This window comes from Populus nigra, chromosome 6 (genome assembly GCF_951802175.1).
Source record: "Populus nigra chromosome 6, ddPopNigr1.1, whole genome shotgun sequence".
NCBI classification, from domain to species: domain Eukaryota; kingdom Viridiplantae; phylum Streptophyta; class Magnoliopsida; order Malpighiales; family Salicaceae; genus Populus; species Populus nigra.
Window position 1 is genome coordinate 6,079,365 of NC_084857.1, and position 18,001 is coordinate 6,097,365.

Consider the following 18,001-nt stretch of genomic DNA (forward strand, 5'->3'; position numbering starts at 1 on the left):
GATATGGTCCCTGATGGGTGTTGACTGGGTTAGAGTCAGCTATTTGTTGTGATCGACTCCTTAGTCCTCTCTCCTCTCCGATCCAAAAATAAAATAAAATTCCTGGGCAATGAATCACGAATCAGTCCCTGACCTTCAGTCTTTATAAAAAAAATTGACTCAATCTTGTCGTCACAGCTAACCCATCATCTCTGCTTGTTAAGATCCTGTATGAGGCGTTAAGAACCCACTTTATATCGTGGTGTCAAAAACAAATGTATCCATCATTATTGTGTTAAACAATAAACGGCTACAAACGGCTTTCTGCTGCTCTCCACAATCAATCGTTTCTGCTTTCTCCTCCTTTTGATATTGTTTGTTTTCTTCTCTCTTCGTATCAATAACTCGTAACTAAAATGATTCATGGAGCTTATTCACCTTTTTCTATGAAGAATCTAAAGCTATTGAGAGTGAATTGAGTTTTTGAACTTCAAAGGAGTGCATTTAGGGGGCAAATGGAAGGTTCTAGAAATTAATTAATAAAATACTTAGTTTATAGTTGATATTAGTTTAATATATTCTCGGTTGGATTGAATTAAATTTGTTTTAAAATATTTAAACTATATAAAATTATTTAACATTTTAATGAGACATGACCCAACAAGGAAACTCTTTATTTGACCCTTTATTTAGTTTGAGTTTAAAATTAAATCGTGTTGAAGTTTATTTGTTGTTACCTCATTAACTTGTCATGTTTGAAAATAACTTGACCAACTAGTAAAAAAAATAAGGGTGAAATCAAGAAAAAATATATTAAGACTGGCAAGAAAAAAAACCTATTGATCTAATTTCTTATCCAATTCAGGTTTAAAATTAAACCGTGTAAAAGTTATTATGACAAGAATTATTCGATTTGATAAATTCAGAAACAACCTCACTGGCAAGTAGAAAAAACACGAGGGTAAAATTAAAAAAAAAGTAAAATTAATATAAAAAAAACTTTTTAACTTAACTCCCAACCTAATTCAATTTTAAATTTAAATTACATGAGAATTATTATAATGTAATTCAGTTAGCTTATCGGTCTAGAAATAACACAAACACTCTAGTTTTAAAAGTTCAAGGAACAAAAAAGGAAGGTATTACTAGAAAGGTAATAATCGAGTTAAAAATAGCATGGATGTGGCAACAGATTCAATTTGATATCATTAGAAGCAAAATGATAGGTGGGTTGTCTCGGATATATATAGGGTTGTCTCGGATATATATATATATAACTTGCAAACTAGAAGAAAAATGCATGATATATGCATGATATATTTTGAATTTACGATAAATTTTGAAAATTTGATGGGCTTTACCTTTTCATTTCCTCTCAATAGAAATTCAATTGTTTGTTATTGGTACTGGGTTTATTTATAGGACTTATTTTGGTTTGAATCAGTTGGTTTTATAATATGTGAATCATTCATTTTTTATTATTTGAATCACTTGCGCGCCATGGTTTTGATGTAATGGCTGAACTAGTTGGTTGCTAATTGTAATAATGCTTAAATTAATATATATTTTTTTACTAAAAAACAGTAATAATGCCTAAATTATTTTTTCTATTTTTTTTTAAAATTAATCTAATCTGCAGTACACTGCAGAAAATAATTTAGCGATTACCAAGCAAATAAGCATTACAAAATGGAGAAAGCATATTACCATGGTGAGATTTTCTTGAGATAGATTAATCAATGGCTTACACGAGAGAAGTTAAACCCAATAAGAATTATAAACGGTGATCACATTCTCCGGATAAAAGATCATCGATGCATTTATTCAAAATAATCCTTTCTTATATTCTAGATGATAGGAAGCGGGGCGCCAGTCAACAGTCAGATCGCCTAACCTCCGAGACTTTTGGGAAGGAAACGACGCAGTTTGATTTTGTTACTTTTTTTTTCTTTCCATTTTCATATAACGTTAGCCGAGGACAAGGAGCAGCGGTGACAGAAAGCCAACAAGTGAAGGGGGAAGAGAGAGGGGGGGAGATGATTTTCTTCCTCTCTGGATCTCTTGCCCACTCCTAATTCCTCCAAATTGCAATTGCTAAAAGGTAATTTCGCTTATATCCCCCCATGTTTTTGCAATTCATCACAATTCAATGACGCAGTACCCAATTTCTAGTGAAAATTTCCAGATTTTTGTCAATTTTGTTAAATCCTTGCATTTATGCTCATTGTCATTTTGAGGTTTTTTAATGAATGCTTATTATTGCAGTTGTGAGCGTAAATCTATGTCAGGGATTTTGTTTTTTCATGCTGATAATTTTTCTTTACATGATCTTATGGAAATTATAAGTAATTTGATCAATGTAAACTAATTGGATATAAGCTCTTATTTAGATTGGAATGATTTCAAATAATTTAAATGTTTTTTTCCCTCTCGTATTCAAATCGGACTTGGTTACTTAAACTGCAGGCAAAATAATAACAAGCAATGTAGGTGAATTCTGCAGAAATTATATATGCTGCGAGTTTGATGAATCTTTTGTAAAGATAGAAGCTTTGTGTCATTTTTGCCTTGAATTTGGTCAAGAGTTTAACTTTTATTTGTTCATCTTAATGAAAGCACGTGGACAAATGCATTCCTGATCTTATATCTTGCTAAAAACTTTTTTTTTTTTCATTTTCAGATTTCATTTTTGGAACAAAACGGTGTTGATTAATGTCTGAAGAGAAAAATTTTAACATTCTGGATTATGACTCTGTTTTTCTCACAGGATAAATGGCTTGATCTCAGCAGTTTTAGCGGTTACTGCCATTTATTTATTTTTGGTCCAGGATGATGTGGAGGTTTGCGTCGAATGCCCTCGCTTCCATTGGATTGAAGAAAAGCTCAAGAGAGGCAAATCGGGCTAATTTAGAGTTTTCAGATGATGAGGTGTGTTCGAATGTTAGCGGGGAAGAAGGACTTGAATGCCCGCTATGCTGGGAATCTTTCAACATTGTTGAGAATGTACCTTATGTCTTATGGTGTGGTCATTCCCTCTGTGAAAACTGTGTCTTCGGGCTTCAGTGTGCTGTGTTGGGATTCTCTATGCAAAAAATAAGGATTCCATTCTTTGTTTCCTGCCCCTGGTGTCAGTTGTTGTCATTCCGACTAGTCTATCAGGGGAGTCTGAAGTTCCCTCGCAAGAATTTCTTTCTCCTCTGGATGGTTCAAAAATTGAACGGTGACAGGGTGAAGTTTAGTTCCTCCCTGTGCACAAATGACAATCAACCAATTTGGTCCCCGAAAGGAAAAATAATTTTTGGACATCAATTTAGCAACAGTAGCCTCAGTAGGGCTCCATATAATCAGGGACAGGGTCAGTTGGGTTTTAATGGAGATGGTGGTAGCAGAAATGGAGAGAGGAATCACTCTTCTCTTCACAAATCTCTGGATTATTTTCTTGACTTCACAACGAAGTTTCCACTAGTCATCATATTTCTACTAGTTGTTCTTTTTGTGGTACCTATCAGTGCTGTCATTGTACTTTACTTGTTAGTGACAGTTCTTTTTGCACTACCATCTTTCCTGGTATTGTACTTTGCATACCCCACTTTGGCTAGGCTGGTGAAAGAGATAGCCTCTTGAGATGTTTTGTTGGCTTCTCATTTCAGACAATCTAAGAAATTTTGCAGCCCTGACATTTCTCAGTATTCACTTCACTGGCATTTCGATAGTCGTTCAATTTATCAGCTTGTCTGTTTCTAAAATTTCACTTCATTTCCTTATATTTTAAACTGACGACTCCGTTTCCTGATTATTTGACCATTGGATGTTCAGGAACTTTTACATTTTTAGAGAGTTTCTGTGATAGAGTGAAGATTTCAAAGAGGCCACAGTGACTGGACTTGTTTGCCTGACTGGGTTTTAAATATCCGAGTTGCAGTTAATGTTCCAAATCCTGTTGTTTGCCCCGAGTGGTGTTGTATGTCTTGATCCAGCTCTACTTCTTTCACAGATCTCTTTCACTGTCTGGCTGGTTGTCGAAAACATTAGAATTTCCATAAATGCTTGGCGGAAGCCTGATTATGGCTGGCTTAATCAAAAAGTTGTTAAGATGTCTTAGTTGTTCCTTGTTCACTCCGAGAGTGGTTCATTTGTTCTTAGAACGATTATTGAGGGAATTTAGGATATAATTTTGATCTTTTAATGGTCCAAATATACTGGAGTGGATTTGGGAAAAATGCACTATTTTGGCATTTGTATTTCTAAATTGCATTTTTTTGCCCTCTACTTGGACTCGCATGAAATCTTGATTTGCATCCTGAGAACGTTTTGATTTTTCTCATCACACTGTTCCATTTTTGCCTACCTTTCGCATGTCTGTCAAGTACAATGGTGGCATGCTGGCCAATAAAATTTTTTGGCTGGTTGTGACTACTTCTTAGTTATGTCTGTTATTCGTTAACTCTTAGTGCAGGGATATTCTTTGTAGAGATGCTTTCAGAATTTGAGGCATGAATTAGGTGCCACTATAATATCTGCTTCCTTCCCTTTATAAACCGAGGGCAGCCAATAAATTAGAGGGGATATTGCTCACTAAACCCTCCCGTATTCCCTGGTTCTTTGCTGTTGTTGCTTCAGTTTGTGAAGAAGAACCGAAGAAGGGTTCTTCCCCCCACCCACTGGTATACTGAATCTCTAACAATTACAATGCTGTGTCCTGTAATCTTTATGAAAGTTACAAATGACTTGCTTTAAGTGTTTCCTTTTTTGCTGGTTTATTATTTTCAGCAGTCTTCTTCAATTAATAAAATAAAAAATGGATAAAGAAAGCGTTGTGTATCAGTTGGTAGCTGCAAACTACTTGTCAGTTCAACCAAGGTTTTGTTGTAAACTAATTGGAGTTGGCTACAGTATTACTTCTATCCACCCTGTCTGTTTGGAATTAGATTTCTTTGCTACAATAACACTTATCAATTTTTTGATATGACTCAGCATTAAATTACTGTCCTCCTTCATCTATCTGGTTCTCGGTAGTTTGTTTTATCTCCCTAAAAATTAAACAAGCCATGTCAAAGTTTCAATTTTCGGTGCAATTTTTTTACACTTGAAATTCTGTAATTGGGTTGTATTTCTTGCTCATGTTCCTTGATCATTTGCGGGGACAAGGAATAGAAAAAGGTAAGAAAAGAGAGGAAGGAGGATGGTCTAGATAATTGGTTGGCTTATCAGTTCATGAGTTCTGTTTTGCTTCGAGTATGTATGAAATTTCAGGGAACTATATACTCGGTAGAAGTTGATCGAGGATTAAGCTTCCCCTGCAGCTTTAATATTACTGCTTCCTGCTTTCTCCATGAAAAATAAGCATCATAAAAGAAAGAACAGTGCTCTATTGATCACTATAATACCAGCAGTATTAGTCTGCACATATCCTTGTGAATTTGTTCGTATACATTTTGTAGCAGCAGAAGATTGGTGCTCTTTTCTGGAACAGGTAACTTTTTATAACTGGTGGATTTAAAAGCAGAAACATGTCCGAGGAAGCTTTCCTGTTTTTCTGATTGTATTTGCCTTTTCTTTTGCCTTGAACTCTTCATTTCTTTGCCTTTCTGCTGCCTTTGCTTTTGCTCCTCCTGCAATCTGATCAATATCAACAATATCATCATGAAATTGTTTCAAGGCTCTTGACCGTATTCGCTCCAGGTCACTCTGCAGATCCAATAAATACTTATCAGCTCCTGAGAAAAAGTTGAGTTGGATTACAAAAATGTAAATGAAGCAAACCTCTGTTTTTCGAAGTCTTTTTTTGGCCTTTTCTTTCTTCTTGTTCTCCCAGGAAAGTATTGTGGCATTCATCTGCTCGTACCTGACAATTCTTTGTATTAGTGGAAGAACAATATCACATTGTGTTTGCTTGTAAAAGAAAAATCAAAGCAAATCCTTGCAAATCTTGGATGATGTTATTTCCGTGTACTTGGCATGTGTAATTTTTGTTAGGACGACTGTTTTGGTTTTGCTTGTAATAGATTTTATGGTTTAGTAAAGCACTCTCCATATGAATTGAATACCTCTTTTGGATCTTAGACAATTCAGCTCTCTCCCAAGCATCTGCATCAGCCCCGTCTTCTATTGCAGGTCTTGTCGGTGGGATTGCAGGCTTGCTTGTGGGAGGCAGTTCAGGCTTTGGTACTGTAATTTTTGGTTTTATAGGAAGCACGTCAGTCATAGGCTCCGCACTTTCAATGGAGGTTGGGATTTTCTTCATTGATGGAGCAGCAGGCTTGTCAGTAGGTGTTAAGGTCCTTTTAACCCATGGGGCAGCAGCGGCAACCTCGCTAGTTGTTTTTTCTTTGGTAGCTGTTTCTGGCACCTCCCTATCTTGGCTTTTCGAACCTTTACCTGATTAGACGTAGTTAATTAATGCTTGTTCAATAAAGTACAATTGGGAGACTAGTTTATTCAAATTGTTTTACCTGAAAATTGTTTAGATATCCTGCCAGATTCTGAGATTAAACCTGCCAATCCTTCCCTTTTTCTGTCAGCCTGGGTCATTGAAGTCTCAGGTCCCTTGCTGATCTTTTTCTGTTCCGGGATGCTCGATGCGTTCAACGATGTTATGGCATAAGCCGCCGCTGCCACAGCAACTTCCTGCTCTGTTCTATTGGAATCATAATCTTGGTTCGTTTGTCCAGAAAATTGTCTCCGGAACCAGTTCTGAGGTCTCTTGTTTTCTGCAAAATCCATCAATGAGATTCATTAGTCTTCTCATCTATATATTTTACTACCTTAACTGTCAGCTCTTGGGTTTTTTCTTCCGCTGGTAATTATCTGCAGTACGGACATTTGAGTAACTCTATTTTTCATGAGCATGTAAAATACAAAAAACACATCAAGCTTTTTAGTTCGGTAATGGAAGTTTAAAGGAAATTCATAAAAATCTTACGAGTATCGTCTTTAAAGGATGAAGTCTTGAGGGATGGAATTCTTCTTTGTCTGGCACTTCGAGGCTCTTCTGGTTTTTCCTGTCCAGAAAATCTCACCCTGACAGAAATGGCCAGTCATGATGGGGTCCTTGAGAACATTAATGTTAATGAGAGTCGTGCGTTTACCTGACTTGCTTTAGCATATTCTCCATTGCTCGAGGAAATGGCTGTTCTGAAATCTCAAGTTCCTGGACATTGTGCAGGATTCATCTTTTCTGTGTTTATTTGAAGGTGAAGCTTTAGGAAAGGAGGCAATTTGTTATAGTTAGGCGTGGCGTAGGCTGTGACTATGTTGTAGGAGTCAAGTAAAGTTAGGATATATGCTTTGCCTGGTTTGGATTTGTCAAGGAAAGAATAGTCTTGATGCTTAACTTTTCATTAAACATGTAACATAATAAAAAAAATCTCCATTACATTCTAACAACCTTTCTGCAGGTTTCTTTCTGCTGAAGAAGTGGATAAGAATCTTGATGGGAAACTTCAAATTAGGGATTGAAAAAGGTGTCTTTTTGCTCTCCATAAATTTCTTTTTGCACAAAAAGGAACATTTTTTAAGAACAATCATACAACCCCCGAAGTCAACTTATGAGTTCTGAATCTAGTGTAAGAGAAACTGGTGATTCTTGATTTAATCCTCAAGGCAGCTTCAAGAACTTTTTTACCACGTATTACAAAGTTAAATTGTGAACTTCGAGTTCTCTGAACAGAATCAAGTCTTCCTTCATCTAAAAGGTGCAGCGCCTTGAGACGTAGCCTGCACAACTTGGGTTCGGCTTTCACAATCATCTGACCCCTTGAGGCAGTGCATAATTAACAAAACACTAAAGATGCCACTAATTTTACACTCATCAAACATTATTTATTAGAATAGTATTTTTATTTTCAATTTAACTCTTAATAATTTAATCTTTTTATTTTTATTTATTTATTTATTTATTTTATTTTTTAATATTAGATTGTTTTGAAAATTATGCTATGTAATTTTTTTCAACTTTTTTTTTGTTGGGCTAGTCTTATGAATTTAGTTATTTTTTTTATTTCAACCCTCAATATTAGATTTGTTAAAAATATAAGCTCCATAATTTTTTTCAACTTGCTTTCTATAAATCTATCTTAATTTTATAATCTAAGCCGAGAGTTTAATAAGTTAACTTAGATTAACTAAGGTTAATTTTTTAAGCTGTCTTTTCTAATTGATTTATTTTTTGATTTCATTCTTTACTATTAAGTTGGTTAGAAATTAGACTCGTAATGTTTTTTATTTGTTTCTATGAGATTACCTAATCTCATAACCTAAACCCCGGGTTTGGTAGTTTGACCCAAAATTATTTTTACTTTATTTTTTGTTATAGAATTAGCTAAACCTAGTTAAATTTGGTTAATTAGCATGACTTTTGTATTTTGAGTTATAATTAAAAAATTCCTCATAAATAATTTACGATAAAAATAAATTAAAATGACTTGAGGTTAACAATATGCTTAGTAAAAATTACTCAAAATTACTTTTAAAAAATATACAATGTAAGTGAGAATCCATAAGTTAAAAATTAAAAATTTTAATTTTTGACTAAATCAATATTTTAACTCAATTTAATAACCTTTTGACTTAAATTTAAATTAAAAATTATTTTTAACTAAAAATATTAATGATTTTTCTTGGAGTCAAGAAATAATTTAAATCAACTCGTAAAAGCCATATCAAACATAAATTAAATGATTTGAAATGTAGGAAGTAAGTTAAGTGGGTACACATAACTAATTTTTTTTTTATAAAAAAATGGATTATAAATAATAAATAAATAATGATTACAACGTTACCCAACCTATTTAGATGCAACCTAACCCACCTATTTGCCATCTCTAGTGGCACATACTAATTAGATAATTTTTAACTTTTGTGTATTTGAGAATGCTATAACGATTTCAAAAAAAAGATAGCAACTCGCAATGGCGACTTAGTTAGACTTGGAAGGAAATTTAGGAGATTTTGGGATTTAACAACGCTGCAACTGAAATTACAGTAAGCATCAATGATTTGAATTGGTATGAAAAGAAAAGGAAAACATAAACTATTGAAATCAACTAAACTTAAGAGAAAAAACACGAGAAAAGTAAACTTCTAAGCACATGCAGGAGCTTTGAAGTCTCTAATAGTAACATAAACTATTGAATCAGGGGCGACTCTGATCGGGGAAGAAGAATCAACAATCATTGGACTCAGTGAAGGAATGTCTTGAGAACTTGTAAGCTGCAAAGGAGTTCCATTCAGCAGTACCACATCACTCTGGATGTTGCCATCTTTTGGGGTCAAATGATACTCTTCTCTTTGATATGAACCATTAACAGTCATTCTGTAATTATGTGGGTACTTGTTTTCGTCATTGGTGACAGAAACATCAATGGAAGTGGAGTTTGACATGTTAATGATAAGCATTGTGATGCCAGGCTGCAAATTAGTAGAACTATAATTAATGCCTCATGGTGCAAAGGAGAATTGCAATGACAGAGATTTTGTAGCTTTACATTTACCTTCTGCTTTGAACAATGAGTGTATGTTCTCAAATATGGGGAGCCAAAATGATTGGTAGCGAGCACAGTCTTTCCCATTAAGCGATGCCACAGAAGTGCACTAATACAAGGTAATAAAATAAATACACCAGTAATTAAGTAAATAAAATAAGAAGGAATTCATACAGAATTAAGACTATTCTTGTCAAGAAGAGAGTAACACGCACCCATAATAGTCTGGATTTGGGATGAAGGATGTAGTGTTAAGCAGACCATAGTTTCCTCCAATGAGGGTCTGTCTGCAGTAGACCTTATGATTGAAGGTTGCTGTCATGCCTAGTTGATCCAGGTACCTGTTCCATAACAATCACGTAAATTACGAGTAAAATCCATGCAATTCTCAGGAGGTAAGATAAAAATAAGTGGAGTCTCCTTACCAAAATCCATTAACAAAAGTATGCGAGACATCCTTGCCACCACTGTTATAAGCACCACCAGATTCCCCAACCCATGGTCCTGCCCACGGACCAAATTCCTTGACAACATTTTCAAGGTCTTTGAATGTTTCTGCTATTTCATCCAGGAAATATGGATCCTGAATCTTGTTGATCAGGGTTTTATCGACACCTGCGTACTTGGTTGTTAGTTAACCATATCGGTACTAGACGCATTAACTCGGTTTTGTTAATATATAAAGATAAAAAAAAAAAAAAGGAATGGGGGAGGAAGGAGAGAGAGTGAACTAATAATACATGCCTGCACCAAGATTGTATATATGGTGGGTTACTCCATCGACAGCATGTGGTCCTGAGACCTCAAGGAAGGTTTTAAACCATTCAGTGTCGTAAAAACCAGCAGGGCCCAACACCCTAGGCTGTGTCTCGCGATCTGGGTACAGCTCCTTCACTATTTCTTTAAGTTGAATAATATCTTTAGCATACTGGTCAGCCTCCAGTCTTGCAGATACCCCAGATGCACACAACTCATTTCCTGACAGATAATCAGGACATGGAATTAGTTGCGTAATAAGACACGTTAGAAAACACAAGAAGTTATGCTACTGCATTCAAGCAAAGCGTGGTCTTAATTACCTAATTCATAGGAATCAATCTTGTATCCCTTTGATGCAGTATATTTCATGAAATCTCGGGCATTTTTTGAGTTCCATTCACCAACCCAAAGTGTAGAATTGTCAGATTTCCTCTTCCCAATAAGGGCATTTAAACCAAATGTGATTTTAGCACTGCCAGAAAACACAAAAATCGTGTGAGTTTTAGCTGCGGCAATTTATTAAATCATATTTCGGGGAGAGTAACTTGGTGTGAAATGCATGCGGTACACGTACTTTGTTTGCTTAAACAAGTCATTGAGCTGATCCCATCTATCCATGGGCAGAGAACCTTTGCTGAATCCAAATAAACCATCATCTTGTTTCTTGAAATGAGGGAATTTTTTAGTGGAGTCGCCGACTTGATAAACCAACTGATCTTGCAATGAGCCTCCAAGTCTGATTCTCAGAGGATCAAATGCTGAAATCGTATGAACAATCAGGACCTTAGAAGCTAAGAGAGTTGGTCAATGCAGAAGGAGTAGAAGGTCGAAGACACCAAGAACAGGATTTCTGCAATTTCTAGATGCTTGTAGGAGCGGATACATATATTTTTTGGATGTAGGATAATAAGCCAATGATTACAACCATGATTTCTATCCTGCAATTTCTAAATTCTTGCAGAGAAGGATCACATATTGTTTTAAAGCTAAACAGAAGTAGTCACCAGATCATCTTGAAAAGGCAAAACGCTGACATGGATTAGTACATTATGCAGAAGCATTCCTCTTAATGTGGCCAATCAGGACCTCTGACACTTGAAATATTAAAGAAAACATGTGGATTAAAGGCCAAAGACAACATTTGAACATTGCAATTCCGAAAGACATGTAGAAGCAGGATATATATATATCAATATATTCTGCAAACCCAGCATTGAGACCTGATAACTCCAAACATGATTTCCAAACAGCAATTATACATCTATAATCACGAATCATTTTAAACCTGATAGAAGTTAAAAGAAAAACGAATTTGTAATTACCAAATCATCCAGAGTTTAATTTGGCTACGTTTTATTGAGTGCCATGCAAAAAATATAAAAATGTCTACCAACTTCTGGAAATAAATATCAGCAATCCACTTCAACTTTTCTTTTTTTAAAAAAAAATTATTCAATGCTATTGTAAATATGACAGCAAGAGTAACAGTTTTGTCTTGGAAATAAATCATCCACACCGAAAAGCATTAAACATATACATGAGAATACTTCTATAGTTTTGTCCAATCAAAACTTACCCTTGATAGCATTAGCCAGAATCTTGTTGTTCAAATCCTGCAAATATGGCAAAGCCCCTAAAGTCTTAGCATCCCGATCAATAAGAGTATTCGGCGGCAAAGAAATTTACAAGACACAAAAAAAAAAGACAAACCAGATTGAGGAGGCCAGCCTTCCCCCATGGGCACTGATTGTAATCGCACTTTTCACTAGGCCACCAATCTAAAGTTGCACATATAAAATTATCATCGGTTTTCGCTATGGAAGTTACCCCTTGAACAAAAACCTTCACATCATCTGCTGCACATAAAGAAGAGAAGCACAGCGATGCAAGAATCCAAGACACAGCAAGTCTTAGGCCAGCCATTCTGGTAGAGCTTTGATTCGAGATAACAATGATAGAGGAGACATCTTTATAGATAGATATAGTAATTGATTTTGTGACAGATTGATTCTGTTAGGATGTTGATAATAACAAATCTGTACAGTTATAATTGTCCTCGACTTCTTGATTCACCATAACTCTGTAATTATCTACTGACTCATCTCAACTGATCTGGCCTAAGCTGGAGCCCCCACCCGAAAAAAAAAACAAACATATTTTCCATTTATAAAAAAAAGGTTCCTACTTTATAGCATGCGAAAAAAGAAAGATAAGAGAGAGGATAATCTCTTGTTTGCATAATTTTCTTGTATTTCATTTTACAAGTATGTAAGATTCTCATTGTTATATAATCAAAATTATATTCCCATTCAATTCATAATTCCAGAGCAAACCAATTTATTCACGCGATGGGTTGGTAGCTTTTAAAATCTGTTTTTATTTGGTTCTTTTATAATTAAAATAAAGATTTTCACGAACGCCTGTGGTTTAATTATATTTTTTTTATTGAACGAATTATTTTTTTCTTATTCGTGCTTTTTTTCCAAAATATTTTCTTATTGGTAGCATGTTTTTTAAACTAAAAGGGAAGGCAGTAAAAATATATTTTTTTTGTAAGAATCTCAATAATTTAAAATAAGTGGGAAAACATATATCCCTTCAATCTAAGCTTTTTTTTTTCAATAAGAACATGTTTTTTGAGAAGCAATGCTTTTTAAATAAAAAATTTATGATCTCAAAAGCAAGTTTCAATAAATTAAAAAAACATTGCAAACAATATCTAGATATTGTGTACGCAATTAAAAGGGGAAAATAAAAGTTCATCTAAGAAAATTTTGTAAAAAAATTATAATAAAAAAGTGTAAAATTTATTTTTATTGAAAATTTATGTTCACGAATCTTTAAAAAATAGCATATTAGGTTCATATATAATAATTAACTAAAAGATTGTTAATATTATAAAAAAATATTATAATATTATTTAAAAAAACAAAAACAAGATTGAATGATCTTGAATGGAATAATAGTTTAAATATTTTAAAAAAAAATTCTGTGAATGGGAGAATGAAAAAAAAAACGTTTTCTTTAAATGTATTGTATAATTATTATTAGTCATTGATAAAACACCTTGGGCCCAATCCAAGAATGGCTCCCTTTGGAGATGGAGCAGGCTGGGTTCGGGTCCAACGACTAATATTCTATCTGCTTGTAGTTAACAATTCAGGCATAGCATCTGAAGGTTTGAGGCCCGTATAGGCGGATTGCGTGTGCATACAATATGGAGCAGAAGAATGGGCAGTCTCCTTGCAGGGGCGAAGAAAATAATCAGAGAATGCCTAGTCCAAACAGTTCTTCTGAAGAAGCCGTAGAGAGCATTTACTAGGCGCTTGCCCGAGTCGAGGCCCAAAGGCTGATGCTGCCGCTGAGAGACTGGTGCAGAGTGGTCAACTTCTATACTTTGAATCCTCACATTTGTACGCGGCATCCGGGAAACATGGCTAGTTGATGAGAAATAGAGGGGTAGACAAGGCGCCAGGTTGCAGTTCAATCAAGATCTATGGCATGGTTCATGAGTGCATTGCATGACGAGAGAACCACGCGAATACATGGAAGAAGGTGGATCGGCTTTGGAGAAGATTAACGGGCAGTTGAGTTATTTGGGATGCGACATTGATTGCTTTCAGTTGACAAGGCGTAACTTTCAGCGTCATCTTCTTTAAGGCTGTTAAGCTCTTGATTGCACTGATACTATCGTGAACTGGTCAGATGTGTTCAAGGGCCTTGAGGTTCATACCGGTCAAGCATCTCACAAAACTAACTTGCAAGATCATTGTGAAACTCATCATGTTACATTCAGTGAGCCACTAGCTTTACAACCCAATATAGATTATATTTTTTTCCCGATCTAGATGGCATTGATTTCAAGGTTGATGCGTGCATGCCAGATAGAGATCTCGTCTTTGGATTTTGTATTTAAATGCAGTCGTTTGGTTGATTTAACAGCGTCTTGACAGCATTCAGATCGAGGGTGTGACGGCAGCGCTCGGTATATAGCACGGAAGAAAACGGTGAACATGATAATAGTTCAAGAAAAATGACAGCATTAATTTCCTCGGAATCTCGTGGCACATCCAGATACTGATAGACCATGCTTCTCTTAATCCACACTAGTTACATGGGGAGATTTGACCCATTTTGGGCTCTACTTTAACTTTTCTTGTATACCTTATAAACACTGAGATCATTAATGGGAAAGTTTGAACTAGAGAGCAGCTACATTTTCCCATTTCATTACAGAAACATAAATAAAGCCTTGTGAAGTCAAAAATATTATAGTATTCAAAAATAAAGAAAGGTTGATGCTTACACTAAACTACAAACTCGGTATCAGACACTTCAAGGACTTTGTGAACACCTATTGGGTTTACACCTGGCTTGAATGCATTTCCTTCGATATACCTGCAGAAAACATTCAATTAGCTGTAGATCACCGAGATGCACTATAAGGAATTATCACATTCCCAAGCCCAAGGGGAAGAAAGGAACTCACAATTCTTTCAAATATGGATGCTTATAGAAGGCGTCAGGAATTCTCCCATTAAAATTGTTGTGATCTAAGTACCTGGACCATGATGAAGACAGTGTACAGATAATTCACTAACAATTGTATCAAATAATTTCACCAGTTCAAAGGAAAGAGGAAGGGTGGAGGAGGGGAATAGGAGTGGTAAAGGGAAGAGTTAACATTTCACCAAATGCCAGGCAGAGCAGTGCATTCAGTGTAATGATGTTGAAACAGCACAGATATTCTTGGAGAGCAGATAAGCTTATGCCGCCACACAATCATCTAAAGAACGCATATAAATGCCAAAAAGGGAGAGCGGCAAAATGTTTGAAGTCTCCTCAGATGAAGAAAATTGGCAGGAATTCTCAAATTTTAGTTGGGAACAGTTCTGTGTGTCAAAGATATCTCAACCTCAATACCATCTGTGAGTGTGTCAAAACACTTGTGTAAAGGTGGCCAATATTAAATTGTTTGCAGGAGAATGATTGAATAATTTATGGCAACATAAAATATAAGAGAAACCTATATCCAGATAATGCGCATTCTTAGGCATTTTTTTCTTCATGAAAATGCTTCTAGAAGTCGCATGAGGGATCATGAAAATTCTAGTCTAAGTTGACATATTTTTGCAATTCAATCCACCATGGTGTGCATTGCTTCTGACAAGAGCCTGATTATAACTTTGACCCAATGAAAGGCATTATCAACACTGGAAAAATGTAGCAGCCATAAATTTTTGAAGAAGAATCTTACAAGTAAGTCAATCTAGGCATATGAGCAAGCCCAACAGGTATTATTCCAGTCATTCTATTGTGTGATAGGTGCCTGAAACCAATAAAGCAGCCAATTACAATCATGGTAAAGCAATGGAATCTAGCTGCCTAAAGAAAGAAAGAACAAAAATGAAGAGAACTTACAAGATCTCCAAGCTGGTCAGGTTTGAAAGTTGTGCAGGGACTCCTCCAGTAAGATAATTATCATTTAAATAACTACATTTCAAGGTCAGAAATATAATTACTCACAAAAGCTTCGCTGTAAAATATCAGTGGAATAAGTGTGAATTTACGGAATCACATAAACTTACAGGTTGCGAAGAGCAGGGAAGCAACCATCAAGACGTATTAGTTCCCTTATAGTACCCACCAAATGATTGTTGCCAACATCACTAAACATAAATTATTACAATTAGATTGCCGAAACTATAGTCCTAACAGTTAAAATACGACAAAGACGTGCTGAGAAGAGGATGGACTCATACAGGTGCCGAAGATTTTTCAGTGTCCCCAGCTCTGCAGGAATTCGCCCAGAAAAGCGATTCTCATGTAGATAAAGATACCGAAGCTCAGGAAGAATTGCAAGCTCCTTGGGGATTTCTCCTTTGAAAGCATTGAAACTCAGATAACTGTAAAAAAGATTAATGGAATGAATTCCAGGAAAGAAAAAAAGAATCCTTGACAACATCAAATTATACATTGTAGAAAATAAGATCACTCACAGATGAGTTAAACTCTTCAGTTCACCAATTTCGGGAGGAATAACATCTTGTAGTTTATTCCACCTCAAATTACTGACACAGCAACAACAGAACACCAGCATAATGGATCACAATTTGCAACAACTAAACCAAATTACTTCAAAGCTTAAGGATTCAGCACAAAGTAGACTAAAAATAAGAAAAAGCAATGAGCTGTTACAGTATCTTAAGACGCTTCAATCGGCCAATTTGTGGAGGAATGGGCCCTGTGAGCTTGTTATTGTGAAGATCCCTGTTATGTATAAAAAATACCCCATATAGAAAAATCAAAAAAAAAATCCAATACGTAAACTCTATCAAATCAAGAACCCGCCAGTCTTCATTTAAAATAGCAAAATTTTACTTTTAGTCCATAAATTTAAAACAGCAGCAGCAATAAATCAACAAAATTCAAAAACACTAAAACCCAAATCTTACAGTCTAGTAAGATCCAGCAAATTCGTTACAGCAGTAGGAAATGGCCCCACAATAGATACCGCGTATACTTCCCTGCAACCAATAAAAGACGAGTAGACGACATATTTTCAATCTTTCTCAAAACCCTATTAACATATTTGCAAAAAAAAAAAATGCAAAAAAAAACCATCAGAAATTACAATTCGGTGACGACTCTATAATCTCCTACAGTAGAGCATGTGACACCAGACCACGGCGGATGGTCACCGTCACCACAAGGATCGTCGCCGACCCAAGCGTATACCACTCTCCAGCCTAAAGATGCCTTTATTTCATTCAATGCCTTCACTACAAAAGCAAAAATACACTAAAAACCATCAATTCAAAGAGTTATTTGGTCTGTAGATCGAATCTAAAAGAGAGATCTGAAGATATACCGTCGCGTTTAAGGGTTTTGGCAAGAGCAAGATGGAAAAGAAGAGGGAAAATGAGAATGAGAGGGAGGGAGAGGGATGTACGCGCCATTTTTAGGAAGCGGAGATCCGGGATTCTGGAAATCTAAGTATGATGAAGATAACTGTCAAAATGATGTGAGAAGAAATGGAAGTGAAAGATCTGAATTTCTTTGTTTTTATACTTACAGTAGTAATAATAGTAATATATTATTACTTGTTATTGCATAATTATCGCTCAGAGTTCAGACTCGGTGTGCTTGGTTCTTCACTCAGCTTCGGCAAACGCGGAATGGGAGGCCCGTCTCGTCGGTGCTTTATTATTATTAATTATTTTATTTATTTAGGTTAAAACGTAAAGGTATATATACTCCCTGAAGTTTGACCTGATAATATTTAATCCCTTCTTTTCAATTTTTGGGTTTACACCTCCTAAACTCTTAATTAGCTCGTGATTCACTATATCTATTAATATGGGTTTCAATCTAATTCACTATAAATATTTTTTTTTATTAATATGAGTGTTCGGACCAGCTTGTGTGCATCTCGACTAATCTTATGGACCCTGAAGTTAACGACTATGTAAACCTCCAGTGACCCTGAGGTTTGTGAAATTCGAATTGGTAATCTCTAGAAAACAAACTTAGAATCTGACTAGTTGAACTACACCATTCAAGGTTCTAGAAATACATTTTTATGATAATATGAGGTGTATTTTTATACAACGGAGTTAAGTTTTCTTAATTTTTCTAGTCCAAATCTTCCTATGAGTAAATATATTTGTATGACCTGATATATTTATCTTAATAAATTTTGCAATTGATAATTTTTATACTTGATTTCACAGAGAGAGAAAAGTTGAGAAGGCTCTGAATCAAATAAAAGTAAGGATCGA

At 35.3% G+C, this 18,001-nt stretch overlaps 4 protein-coding genes across 7 annotated transcripts; 1 reads left to right on the top strand and 3 right to left on the bottom strand.

The window, feature by feature from the left end:
• The first annotated feature begins 1,684 nt into the window (after positions 1–1,684).
• LOC133696203 (uncharacterized) lies at positions 1,685–3,725 on the top strand. Of its 2 annotated transcripts, none has more exons than XM_062118315.1 (2): positions 1,685–2,080; positions 2,660–3,725. In XM_062118315.1, the coding sequence occupies exon 2, from the start codon at positions 2,809–2,811 to the stop codon at positions 3,601–3,603; it is 795 nt and encodes a 264-aa protein (XP_061974299.1). In that variant the 5' UTR covers positions 1,685–2,080; positions 2,660–2,808; the 3' UTR covers positions 3,604–3,725. The 2 variants fall into 2 exon arrangements, with proteins under 2 accessions (XP_061974299.1, XP_061974298.1); XM_062118314.1 differs by having other exon boundaries at positions 1,687–2,080; positions 2,747–3,725.
• Positions 3,726–5,328: 1,603 nt separating this feature from the next.
• Positions 5,329–7,224, bottom strand: LOC133696202 (remorin 1.4-like). 2 transcript variants are annotated; one of them, XM_062118313.1, is made up of 6 exons: positions 7,068–7,224; positions 6,902–6,999; positions 6,456–6,689; positions 6,027–6,357; positions 5,743–5,824; positions 5,329–5,667 (listed from the first exon to the last, which is right to left on the bottom strand). In XM_062118313.1, the coding sequence occupies exons 1-6, from the start codon at positions 7,091–7,093 to the stop codon at positions 5,476–5,478; spliced, it is 963 nt and encodes a 320-aa protein (XP_061974297.1). In that variant the 5' UTR covers positions 7,094–7,224; the 3' UTR covers positions 5,329–5,475. The 2 variants fall into 2 exon arrangements, with proteins under 2 accessions (XP_061974297.1, XP_061974296.1); XM_062118312.1 differs by having other exon boundaries at positions 6,432–6,689.
• A 1,676-nt stretch (positions 7,225–8,900) lies between these two features.
• On the bottom strand, positions 8,901–12,421 carry LOC133696838 (heparanase-like protein 2). The gene is made up of 9 exons (XM_062119118.1): positions 11,931–12,421; positions 11,797–11,833; positions 10,795–10,978; positions 10,541–10,692; positions 10,206–10,439; positions 9,887–10,076; positions 9,677–9,802; positions 9,471–9,570; positions 8,901–9,387 (listed from the first exon to the last, which is right to left on the bottom strand). The coding sequence occupies exons 1-9, from the start codon at positions 12,141–12,143 to the stop codon at positions 9,061–9,063; spliced, it is 1,563 nt and encodes a 520-aa protein (XP_061975102.1). The 5' UTR covers positions 12,144–12,421; the 3' UTR covers positions 8,901–9,060.
• Positions 12,422–14,422: 2,001 nt separating this feature from the next.
• On the bottom strand, positions 14,423–17,451 carry LOC133695902 (probable leucine-rich repeat receptor-like protein kinase At1g35710). Of its 2 annotated transcripts, none has more exons than XM_062117875.1 (12): positions 17,296–17,451; positions 17,092–17,212; positions 16,855–17,002; positions 16,676–16,747; positions 16,419–16,490; positions 16,220–16,291; positions 15,983–16,126; positions 15,809–15,889; positions 15,642–15,713; positions 15,478–15,549; positions 14,710–14,781; positions 14,423–14,618 (listed from the first exon to the last, which is right to left on the bottom strand). In XM_062117875.1, exons 2-12 carry the CDS (start codon positions 17,177–17,179, stop codon positions 14,528–14,530), a joined length of 984 nt encoding a protein of 327 aa, XP_061973859.1. In that variant the 5' UTR covers positions 17,180–17,212; positions 17,296–17,451; the 3' UTR covers positions 14,423–14,527. The 2 variants fall into 2 exon arrangements, with proteins under 2 accessions (XP_061973859.1, XP_061973860.1); XM_062117876.1 differs by having other exon boundaries at positions 17,324–17,427.
• Between the last annotated feature and the right edge of the window lie 550 nt (positions 17,452–18,001).